At 35.2% G+C, this 13,035-nt stretch overlaps 1 protein-coding gene across 1 annotated transcript; it reads right to left on the reverse strand.

Moving 5' to 3' along the window:
• Window positions 1–1,598: 1,598 nt before the first annotated feature.
• On the reverse strand, window positions 1,599–12,191 carry LOC138693416 (uncharacterized). The gene is made up of 2 exons (XM_069817359.1): window positions 11,980–12,191; window positions 1,599–2,420 (listed from the first exon to the last, which is right to left on the reverse strand). Exon 2 carries the CDS (start codon window positions 2,392–2,394, stop codon window positions 1,918–1,920), a length of 477 nt encoding a protein of 158 aa, XP_069673460.1. The 5' UTR covers window positions 2,395–2,420; window positions 11,980–12,191; the 3' UTR covers window positions 1,599–1,917.
• Between the last annotated feature and the right edge of the window lie 844 nt (window positions 12,192–13,035).

Below are 13,035 nucleotides of genomic sequence, written 5' to 3' on the forward strand. Positions count from 1 at the left end.
TGTTCCATCTACGTCTCGGCCTCCCCAAAGGTCTTTTTCCCTCCGGTCTCCCAACTAACACTCTATATGCATTTCTGGATTCGCCCATACGTCCTACATGCCCTGCCCATCTCAAACGTCTGGATTTAATGTTCCTAATTATGTCAGGTGAAGAATACAATGCGTGCAGTTCTGTATTGTGTAACTTTCTCCATTCTCCTGTAACTTCAGCCCTCTTAGGCCCAAACGTAACAGCAACTTCCAAACTTAGGCCCAAACGTAACAGCAGTAATAATATTGAAACCATCGCAGCTTCAACTCCTACTTCATGGATTGACATTTCGATCTCTTTCACAGAATTTAAGTGCGAAGAATTTTCAGACGATTAGGCTATCAAAATATATATTAAATTATGGCATTATTTGCAGCATTGAAATAAATTGTTGGCTAACCACCAAAAGTTAGTAAAACATCTAAGATAAAGTCTGAAAAATCGTCTAAACACCTTTCTTTGCTTTTACCAAGCGACACAAATTGAGGAAGTGGCCCACAGCTTAACAAATCCTACCAGATAGGATGCTCTGTAACAGCCACGTTTCCAAAGTAACTTGCAATAACATTCATTGCAAAATCAAACAAACAAGCCACCCGGGGTTGTATCTGTAATGTAGACGGCCGTGAAACGAAGTTGCTTCGAATGCTGAAGGCTTTCGCAACAACAATTTTAAGAAGAAATAAAAGGTGCAAGTTATTTTGCACAACCTTTTTTCATTCCACCTTCCGTTCCCCAGCTACTCATCTCTTCTCCGTTGTCATTTATGTAAGACCTTGTCTTTCCAATACATACCTTTGTATTTACTTACAGGGCATATCAAAAGTCCGGTAACACTTTCAATATTTTATTACACAAAAACTACTAATGGTAGCACTTCAAACACACGTCAGTTTAAAGTCAAACTCTCAAAGTTCTGTTTATACTTTACAGAGATTCAATGTGTGAACCACGAGTGACTCGGCAGATGTCCAAACGATAATCAAACTCTTCCCAGCTCTTGCCAGCTACAACAACAGGCAGCAGACGACGATGACTTATTCAGCTGCTTAATTTTCAGCGACAGAGATGTCTGATCGTTGGATAGGACGTGCTGGAGTAAGGGACAGATGTTTCATGACATGGCCACCAAGGTCACCCGATATGACTGCATGTGACTTTTTTCTATGGGGGTACCTAAAGGAGCGTGTGTTTGTACCGCCTTTGTCACGTGATTTAGAAGAACTAAAAACCAGAATTCGAGAAGCTGCCGCCACGGTCACAGAGGATATGTTGAAAAGGGTATGGGAAGAGTTTGATTATCGTTTGGACATCTGCCGAGTCACTCGTGGTTCACACGTTGAATCTCTGTAAGGTGTAAAGAGAACTTTGAGAGTTTGACTTTAAACTGACGTGTGTTTGAAGTGCTATCATTAGTAGTTTTTGTGTAATAAAATATTGAAAGTGTTACCGGACTTTTGATATGCCCTGTATATCTTTTCACCTTAGAGGACTTTCAAGATTGACAGAGCTAGAGAATTCTTCCACTAGGCATGTTGCAAGAGCACTCACATATCATAGTCTTCCCTAACTTCAAACATATTTATTTTAATAATTTTTTAATTAGTGTAACAACTTCCACTGGACAACGAAAGAAGCACGTGAAATGCCACTGTAATTCGTATCCACGTTTTTATTTATCAGACTATTTTGTATCGAACTGTGCATTTTCCAGGTTGACAGAGCGAGAGAATTCTTCCACAAGGAATGTTGCTGCAACAGCACACACATACAGTTTTCCCTAACTTCAGACATATTTATTTCAATAATTATTAAATTGGTGTAACAACTTCCACTTAGCAACGAAACATGAACGTGAAACTTTATTGCAATCCATACCCACGTTTTTATTTGTCGTGTTTCACTGTATACCTCACAAACAGTTGGAAAACCATCTTACATATAGAAATAAGAATAACCACCGTCACCGCAGCTAAAACCACTGCTTTGATGATCTGAAACTCGTGCAGACGTGACATCGACGAAGACACGTGGTCACTGACGTCAATGTTTCCGGATGTGAAATTGGTAATGAGATCTGACGATGAAGTTCCATTTTGGTAGAGGATATTGCCCTCAGCGGCGAAAGCTTGAGGGTAAGTGAAGTTCGCCACAAAAGCATTGGGGTAGCTGGAGTTGAGCTCCAGGTCGTCTAGAGGCAGAGGAATGCGGTCCGTGGCATCGAGCTTGTCGTCGACACGTGCACTCAAGTCCGTCACCACTTCCAGCACTCGTCGGATGCTGAGGTTGGTGTCGTCTCCCCTCAGCTGCGGTGCTTTGATCTCTTCCTGACATGGCGCTCCGAGCGGAGGTATGGGCGCCATGGAGAACTCAGTCTGTCTACATAAACCTGCACATAATGCACATTTATTTTAATCAGCATTCGAGGTTCTTCTCAAGAAAAATTAATACATACCGGGTGTCTGAAAGCGTTTGGGTCAAAATAATACAGATGACAGATGAGTCTAAACTAGCCGTGGCGAAAATGTGATCGTGCGCCGAGCCACTGTGTAACCTGCAACGTGCATAGCACCTATGGAGGGAGGCGGACATCCGAAGGGGAAGTGAAGCAACTGTCTGCCTTATTAACGTATTTTCATTTTCCTTACGTCAAGCATTTAAATATAATTTTATACAGTATAAGCCTACAAACTAATGTTTAGTACGTGTAAAGAAGAAAGAAATGAATAAGAAAACATAGGACACAATATCACAACCAAAAATTAACTGTCTTCAGAATGTCTCTGCGACAAAGTCTCAAAATCAGGAATTATGTCACTTACTGCCAGTCGTAGCTGATCACGAAGATATTTGTCTGTCAGTCGTGATTTAAATTTGGGTTTTACTATTTTCATTATTGAAAATAATTTTTCACAAACGTAAGTTGTAGCGAACATGGCTTCAACAGAGCAAGCGAAAGAACGAAGCTTCGGATATTTACTTTTTGGCAAAGATTTGAAAAGTTCAGCATTTGTCAAGTCCTTACATCTAGCTTTCATTTAATATCATATTGTAAATCTGTGAGTTCAAATTGAAGACCTAAGATCTAACCGCATCATTCGTACATCTGCTGAAAAAGGACCGACGTACAGAGATAATAATAATAATAATAATAATAATAATAATAATAATAACAATAATAATACTTAACCGTTTAATGTTTCATCAGTAACATGTAGTATAATGCCGTTTTATGTTATACAACCGTTTTCTTCGTAATACTTGTGGACAAATCATACATTTAATATTCTCACAATAGCCTATTGGCAGCAAAAAAAATGCGTCCTCCCATCCTACTTGAAACTTTCGTTTTTGTAGAGGTACATGGTTTCGAGAGAGACATTGCGACGATACGCCACTCGCAGATCAGAGACAAATACAAATGGAACGGAGTTTGACTCCATTGAGTAAAAGGGTGGGGGTTGAGGGAGGTAGGAAGCAAGAGAAATGCATAACTATCATTGCGAGCCACAATGTGCTCGCGAGTCACATTTTCGCCACGGCTGGTCTAAACTGAATATAAAGATGTACGGAACCAATGGTCGGAAATGCCTGTTTCAGGCGCTACGAGATCTTAAAGAAGAAATACGATTGAGGATTTTTTTTTTAGTTTATTTATACATGCTTTAACATCCGCAGTCATATCACGTGTTTAGGATCTGTGGATGTACCAGTATATCTTTTTTTTACTATTGCTGAGTTCCTGTTTCTATTGTGTGTAGTAGATGGCTTGTGTTCATGTAACTGATTATAGATTTTGATTAATGTTTATGATCTCTCGATCATACACCTTGTCTGACAGCTCTTCAGACCAAATTTCAAGAATCTAGTTTTAAGTAATTGTTTCTTCCATAGTTGCTTGAATAACAATTTTACACAGTTTAACTGAATTATTTATTTTATTTTGTGAGAGATGTCTAGTTAATGTTACACTTTTTTTTCTTCCAAAGTCGTAAGTTTGACCGAAATACAGGAAAAATTATAAACATTTCCCTTTTCCCCCTTTATTTTTAAAAACAGAAACTCAATTTTCTCTTCCCCTCCCAAAAAAGAGAAATTTCCCACTACTTACTACCACTGCTGAATACGGTACGTTCGGCACACCTGGACACCTGGCCTCAATTCGCTTGAATTATCATCTTCGCTTGGATTAGTCATTAGGGTAACGGAGATAACACGTTCTCTATCGACCAAAGCGGGATGTTCTCATAATAGTATGAACTGATAATAGAGAGATTTTTATGGAGATTTTTAGTAACAGTTTTATTTTGGACCGGAGTATTGGTTTCCTAGTCTAGTTGTCTAGTAATCTAGTTGGTCAGCACAAGTAGGCCTAAGTTTAGATCAGTGGTCACCAAAGTAGAGTCGTGTAAATAACTGAAAGGGGTTATCAGATGATTTACAAAATAAAACGAGAAACGCCCTACTAACGTGCTTTTACGAGTATGTTATATTTAGGAACATGAATGTACGAAACAAAGTTGAACTTAAAAATGTTTGAGAAGTTATGAAGTAAAATATAATATTAATACGGCTATTGCACTTTTACTGCATCATACTACTTTTGACCAATAAAACGGAAACGAATAACGTATTTCAACCTATCAATACTGCTTATCCTACAATTTTTATAATACCCCTAGCATTTGTTTCTTTGTTTGCCAACATTGTTATTTCAGTAACAATGAAATTTCATTTTAAAATGATTCACGTTTTTTCATCATCCTTAATTAAAACTTTTCTATCATTTACCTTGTTCATATTATTTAGGTTACCGGTATGTTATAGTTTCTGCTGTATGAGATTATGGATATTCACGTATCAGAGATTGTTTAATATATATTGATAATTGAAGTGGAATGCAACTGTTTTAATAAAAATGAAACTGAATCAACAAAGCCTTCTTGACTAGTAATCGTCTACGGAGTTCAATGAAGATTGTACAGTTGGCACAATTGATAACAAGACAACAGCTAATCATAACACACTACTGCCATCTAAAGGAATATTTGTAATGATGACATAGTACAATAATACATTTTCAAGACGTTTAGTACTTTTGTAAGTCAATTAATATTGTATTGTATTAGAGTAATTTATTTCTTCTAATCTTTATATTGGCCTACTTTCTTTTAATTGTATAATAGTCAATTAAATCCCACTCGAGTTTTGATTTTCTCTATATAAATCAAAACCTCTAGTGAGATTACTGCTGATAAAATAAATGTGTCTGTTTTTCAGAAAGTAGCTCTAAAATATGAAGTCTGTATTCGAAACAAACACATCGATATATTCAATTTCAAGAACTTTTCTCGCTTTTGGTTTGGTTGCAGTCATAGGCAAGAAACTTATTTTTCATAAATACGAGGTTGTAAATACTGCAAAAAATTGAAGAGATTTTTTTGCAAGTTCGAGTTACTCTTGCTTTCTTGTAATCCAAAACTGGTCTACGCCCAGCGGGGAAAAAAAGAAAGCAGTTTCAACTTTCATCCGTAGGTACATATTTAAATGATTCTTTCTTTAATATTTCTTCAGGTTTAAGTCTGAAAATGGATTCAGTATTCTGCTGTTAATTATTGACATAATTACTTTGAGTTTCTTTTCGGGAAATTGCTAAAAATTTGTTGTTTAAAATTGTGCAAACGTCATCGCTTGTCTTAAAGAATATACAGTATATAGGCTAGCCTATATGATTAGAGAAAACCTTTGAAAATTTCCAACCAGATAATGAGCCCAAGCAGGAATCGAAACCACTCCAGAGCGGAATACCGGAGCAGAATAATAATAATAATAATAATAATAATAATAATAATAATAATAATAATATAATAATAAAATAATAATAATAATAATAATAATATAATAAAATAATAATAATAATATAATAAAATAATAATAATAATAATAATAATAATAATGCTATTATCACCATCAATCACCATCCACACTCACTCTTATGATGAATTAAAAAATTGCACATTCACAAATGGAGGACTTCCTAGTTCCTAGTCATATGGTTAGCATGTTGCAGCACCAACGCTTAATATGACGACATAAAACAAACATCCAGTTTCGAAGAAATTTATGTTAAATCTCCATCTTCTTGCCGAATATTCTACAATTCTAACCACAGCGAAAACCTGCCGTGATCACCGCCATCACCACCGCTCCTGTCATCATTATCATAATTTATTTATCAAAACCAGGACGTTTGTTTGTGTCTATGCAAGATAAGCACGGATGAAATTGTTACTAGCAAGATGTTATTCGATGATACAATTCGGGGATCTGTCATAGCATTACCTGACAATCACCTTACAGTTGGGAAAATCTAGAGAAAAACCCAACCAACTAATCAGCCCACTCGGGAATCGATCCCAAGCCCGAATGCAGTTCTGGATCTGTAGGAAAACGCCCCTAACGCGAGAGCTACGCCGGTGGCTGTCTTACATCTCTAAAATTATAATCAGCAATTCGAATTTACTCCATGGTTAAACAGATCTCTAATGGAGCGCTGACAAATCCCTTAGAAAGTGAAACGTAAACCTATGAAGTATAAAATCATCAAACAACTTGTACTGTTCCAAAGTCTTTGCTAGGGGTAAACTGAACTCAAAATAGACTCGCACGAGTGAGTAGAGGAACACAATAACTATGACGAAGCTACGAAATCTTATTCAGAGATTCAGAAGTTCAAGATCAAGCACGAGCTTTCGATAGCATTCGAAGTTGATGCCAAATTTTGTTTGCAGGGCGTTTTCAAATAATAGTCTACTTCTGGTGACTAATAGTAATATCCGTTACAAGAGCGGTATGTTGACGTTTTCATGTTCGAGGAAAAGATTGAAAAAGCGAAACGTATTTGAGCTTTTTTAATTTCCGAGAACATGAAAACAAACATACCGCTCGTGTATCGTACATTATTTTGTGCGAAGATCGTTTATTACATACCTGAAAGAAGAATTTCTAATTAGTTGCAATGAAATCTCCATCTTGGTTTCTGTTCAATGACGGCAACTTCGGAAAACTAAAATATCTTTCTTCAACATTGTTGCTACAAAATGTTTTCTGTGTTTACTATACTCCAGCAGGCCGTGATATACGTCTGTCTTCCCCCCCCCCCCAGTCTATAAATGCGAACTTAAAACAAACGGTAAGGTTATGTAATGATTTATTTTTCACTTTAATATTTTAACAATATTATTTATGTAACATATTGCAGTAATAACATCGGCATCTGGAATCTCGTTGATTTTTTCACGGCTTCCTTAATGTTACTCGTATCAGGAATGCAATAAGTTTCGTGGAGTAGTAGACTTTACTTAATTTTTGCAAATATTTAAAAACAATAATTAACATTGCAATTTAGGTGAAATTGCAGTGGTAAGTTTCCAATTTATAATTATTACTATGTTAAACGTCTCTAAAAATAATATGTTAAAAGCCTAAAGCAGTAAAATGAATGTCGCGCTTAAGCGGTAAGAAGAGGGAAATTGTTATGTGTGTTAGGTTGGGAATACTGAATGTGGTATTTCACACTTACCGCGTATTGGTTCTGTGCGGAAAACAAGCAAGCACGATCTCGCACAAAAGCACATTACAAATTACCTTACGACAACACAAAGCTCGTGAACTAACATACCGTTACTCGAAAATAAGAATCTCAGGATTTGCAACACATTCAGTTACGTACATTTATGGCTGACGAAAGAGCTGTAAAAGATAAAGACGATGTATGAAGGAAAGTAAGAGATATTTTGCTTTATAAAATTCGGTAACAAAATGAAGGACCACTCAATTTCCTTGAGTTTCAAAGTAGCCTACCTACTGTTTAGATCAGTGGCATTCAGTCTATGGTACGTGTACCCTTAGAGGTATGCGAGGTTGTCTCAAGGAGTACGCATACCACTGACTACGTATATAAAAATGCTGACATTTATTTTACTATAACTTGGTGATAATTATTGCAGTTCACATTTTTTCTTTTACAATATCAATTCTTGTTTTTCCTTGCTTCAGTGTTTTACATAATTCATTACTATTATCATTACTATCAATAACTTATTTAAAAATGGCTTTTAAAAAATTCGGAGGTTCATTACCGCATTCACATAAGCGCGACATCGAAACTATCCCGAGCAAAGTCAATCCAGTCCCTAACATCATATTCCACCTCCTTCAAATCCATTTTTAATATTATTCTCCCATTTTTCCTCAGTTCTCTCAAGTAACACTTTATATGGATTTCCAGATTCACCCATACGTGCTACATGCCCTGCCCATCTCAAACGTCTGGATTTAATGTTCCTAATTATGTTAGGTGAAGAATACAATGCGTGCAGTTTTTCGTTGTGTAACTTTCTCCATTCTCCTGTAACTTCATCCCTCTTACCCTAAATATTTTCCTAAGCACCTTATTCTCAAACACCCTTAACCTCTGTTCCTCTTTCAAAAGTGAGAGTCCAAGTTTCACAACCATACAGAAGAACCGGTAATATAACTGTTTTATAAATTTTGACTTTCAGATTTTAAAGCAGACTGCATAGTAAGAGCTTCTCAACCGAATAATAATAAACATTTCCCATATTTATTCTGCGTTTAGTTTCCTAAAGAGTGTCATTTATATTTATTACTGTTGCCAAAAGGCATTTGAATGTTTAACTTTTTCAAAAGATTATTTTTCCAATTTTTATATTTCCATTTTCTACTGTTCTGGTCACGAGACATAATCATATACATACCATCAATAACTAGTGTAGGCCTATAATAATAATAATAATAATAATAATAATAATAATAATAATAATAATAATAATAATAATAATAATATATTATTTATTTATTTTGCATAAAGTATTAATCACAGATCTCTTTTTATTTGTTAAACGCATAGCCTATAATTGCAATGAAGTTTGAGGTATGAAAGTAAAAACATATATTCGAGAGTACACTTGCAAAATGTATTGAATACCACTGGTCTAGATATCAGTTCTGTGTCACGATTCATTTGTAACGTTACAAGTATGGTGCAATGTTCAAACATGAGAGAGGAAATCAAGACATTACTAACTTCGCCTTACTTCATAGGCATCCAAAAATACGCAGAAGTGAAGCATATAATATATACTACAAACCGAATTCGTCAAAACTGATTTCTAAGATCATGTTCGTAGCGAAGTTTGAGTGTAGTTGCAAGCTAGAGGCTTCCAGAGACGATTGCGATTGTTTAGTTGTTTACCAACAGTGTTATTGCCTGCAAAGTCGAAGTAGCTCCACTTTTACAAAGTTGTAGAACATTACAAACATTCTAAAAAATTCAAATTTTAACTGAGTTTCTTTTCTTTTTCAGACTATGTCCTAGGTATTATTATTTAAAAGATTGTAGTTGTGTATTATAAGTTATAATTATATATATAGTATGAAGATTAAATTTATTTTATATATTAAGAGGTTGTATAGCCTATTACACTGCTCCGTCGATATAGGAGAAATTCAATGTTCACCTACTTAGATATAACACGTGGAGCAAGTCAACCTTCAATCGGCAAGCATCACCTTTTGGTAGAGCAGTGGTTTTCAATCTATGGTACGCGTACCTCCAGGGTACGCGGGGTTGTCTCAAGGGTTACCCATCCCACTTATTACTTATATAAAAATGCTGACATATTTACACGTATTTTAATATACTTGTTGATAATTATTGCAGTATATTATAGTTTCTTTTGCAATATAAACTCTTGTTTTTCCTTGCTTCGATACCATTTTACGTAAATCATTACTGCTATTATTATTGCATCAATAATTACTGTATAATAATAATAATTATAATAATAATAATAATAATAATAATAATTGTTGAGTATTGTAATAACTTAAGGGGTTAGGTACAGCTTACAGCAGTAAATTTTTTGGAAATATTCAACATTTTTTCCTCCATTACTGTATCTTGTACAATAATTATAAAATTAGTAGACCTATGTGTAAAACACTGTCCTTCTGCTATATGAAAAAAAATATTTTACGATTTAAAAAAAAATATTTATGTATATTTTTTTCAAAATTCAAAATGGTGGCAGTTCACTGTGCAGTGATGAAGCGTTTCCATCATAACTCATAAACTTTTTAACTTCTTCATGTTCTGCCTCTTTTATTTTATTGCTGAAACTCATGTTTACAATATCATGCTCTTTCAAGTACATTCCTTAATAAATAGTATCTTTTTTTATTTTGTGTTAGAAGAAAATTCTGTTATTTGATCATTTTTTAAAAATGAATTTTTTTTATCAGACAATATATCAAAGGTGGAGAAGTGATCTTCCGTTATATTGTAGATATGGCATGCATAAATAAACACAAAAACTTTCATCAAAGAATGTGGGATAGTTTTTCAGTTATGGGGAAACGCTTCATCATTGCATAGTGAACTGCCACCATTTTGAATTCTGAAAAAAAAAAAAAAATTAATCTTAAAAAATTTTTCATATGGCAGAAGAACAGTGTTTTTCATTTTGTACAAGATACAGTAATGGAGGAAAAAAATGTTGAATATTTCCAAAATTTTACTGCTGTTAGCTGTACCTGACCTCTTAAGTAGCGTTCATAATAATAATAATAATAATAATAATAATAATAATAATAATAATAATAATAATAATAATAATAATAACAACAACAAATACAACGTCCAGAGCATCACAGTGACTGGTCTGCTGTTGGGGTCCCGAGGAACAGTCCCTAAATTTTTTGTGACGTGGAAAGGGAAATATAAACTGGGCAAAGATATTCAAGACGAAATTGTCCAAAACATAATTAAATACTCAGTTGCCATCTTAAAAAAATCATCTATATGGTAAACACTCCACATAATTGTTTAATTATATATTTGTGACTGAAAATCTGTATTTTTATCTATAGGCCTATATTTTTTTCATGTACCCATTCATGTACAACCATTGTTGTAAATTGTGTGTTATTCTGTGTCTATAGGCAAGCCTTGGAAGGTCAGATAGTAAAAATAAAAAAATAAATAAATAAGTAAAATAATAATAATTGTTGAGTATTGTCATAACTTAATTAGCGTCAATAATAATAATAATAATAATAATAATAATAATAATAATAATAATAATAATAATAATATTAATAATAATAATTCTTAACTATTATCATATGAAGAGTTCGCTGGAAAAACGATGAATGTCACATTTCTGTTAAGGATTACATAATGATCTAATTGAGTCTATAACTGCAAGATGTAGTGCTGTTTCTATAGAAAATAAAGGAAAGGATTACTGTATTCCTGGTGATAATTCTCCTTTTTACCATTTTTCATAAGAACAACATTAAATTTCGTAGTGATTCATTGAATTAGATAATAACATCAACCTTAACAAAACTGTCACATTCATCGTTTTTCCCGCGAACTCTTCATATCGTGTGTTGTTCATAAATTAATTAATTACATTCCCAAGAACTGCAATATGATTAGTGTACACTTTCAACAAACATGGTTACTATCACCATTAAATCGAGAAAAATTCGTTCCGACACCGGGAATCGAACCCGGGACCTCTCAGCTCTGCGCGCTGAGGGCTCTTTCCAACTGAGCTATGCCGGGACACGATTTAATGGTGATAATACACATTGACTACTTCATAGTAGTCGTGTTAATATTCAATGAGGATGGCAAGACCTCATATAATGAATATTTGATGCATTAAACATGGTTACGTTGGATCTTTCTTCCTCTCTACCCCATTATTTTAGCGAACAACAAAATGTTTACATTCACTTGGACAACTTTAGCTGCAAAAGTATATAATTACTAAAACATTTCCATTCTAGCATACATTTAAATACGCGGCTTATTCCACGGTTTTCGTGCGATCTGTGGCCAGAAGGGTACTCACCACTCAAACAACGAACGGAGAGGCGGCGCTCATACGTGAGCGAGCTGCGTCTGACTGAGGGGCAGGAAGAACGTGCTTGTTCGACTTCCCAATATTTTTAAAAGGCGTCGAACGCAAGCGCAAGATATATCCGCCTTCTTCATTCTTGTGTTCCCCTTTGAACAGCTGTCAGTCTCATTTCTTTGAGCTCAAACCGTCATAAACGCCGCCACTGTCTATATTGTTACAAGGGATATTACCCAGTGCGTGTCGAGAAGACCCATATTCTTCAGTTGGTATTTATAGAGTTGGTTTGCTATACAAACAGGTACTGTGCCCTCTCATTTCGTTACGACCCAATTACTGCTTTCAACGGGTATAACACTCCTCAAAGCATAAAATATAATGATGTGGGCATCATTTAGTGGCGCCCACATGCGACCGATGAAAACCCTTGTAACGTGTTCACACATCTCTCTTATTTATCTTTTTTTTTTTACTTGATTATTTAACGACGCTGTATCAACTACTGGGTTATTTAGCGTGACGGAATTGGTGATAGCGAGATGAGGCCGAGGAATCGCCATAGATTACCTGATTTACCACGAAAATCGTCTGTAGCTGCAATTAGATTGGCAACAGGCCATGATTGTTTGGCCAAACACCTGCATAGAATTGGAATATATCAGTCCCCTAACTGCCCATTGTGCAACTCAAACCAAGAAATGGATTCGGAACACCTCAAAATCTGTGCTTCAGTGGCTGACCATGATAATATCTTTGAAAAATATTGGAGTGCAAGAGGTCAAATGACTTTGTTGTCAAACGCCTGGCATTAGAAAACAATAACAACAGATTACCTGACATTTGCCTTACCTCGGAAAAAACCCAACCGGGTAATAAGCCCAAGCGGGAATCGAACCCGTGTCCGAGAGCAACTCCTGATCGGCAGGCAAGCACCTTAGCCGATTGTGCTACGCCGGTGGCTTATTTATCTTTTGTAGCGGTAGTGGTGTAGTGTATGGTTCTAAAACTTGGACTCTCATTTTGAGAGAGGAACAGAGGTTAAGGGTGTTT

The sequence above is a fragment of the Periplaneta americana genome, chromosome 17 (genome assembly GCF_040183065.1).
Source record: "Periplaneta americana isolate PAMFEO1 chromosome 17, P.americana_PAMFEO1_priV1, whole genome shotgun sequence".
Lineage (NCBI taxonomy): Eukaryota > Metazoa > Arthropoda > Insecta > Blattodea > Blattidae > Periplaneta > Periplaneta americana.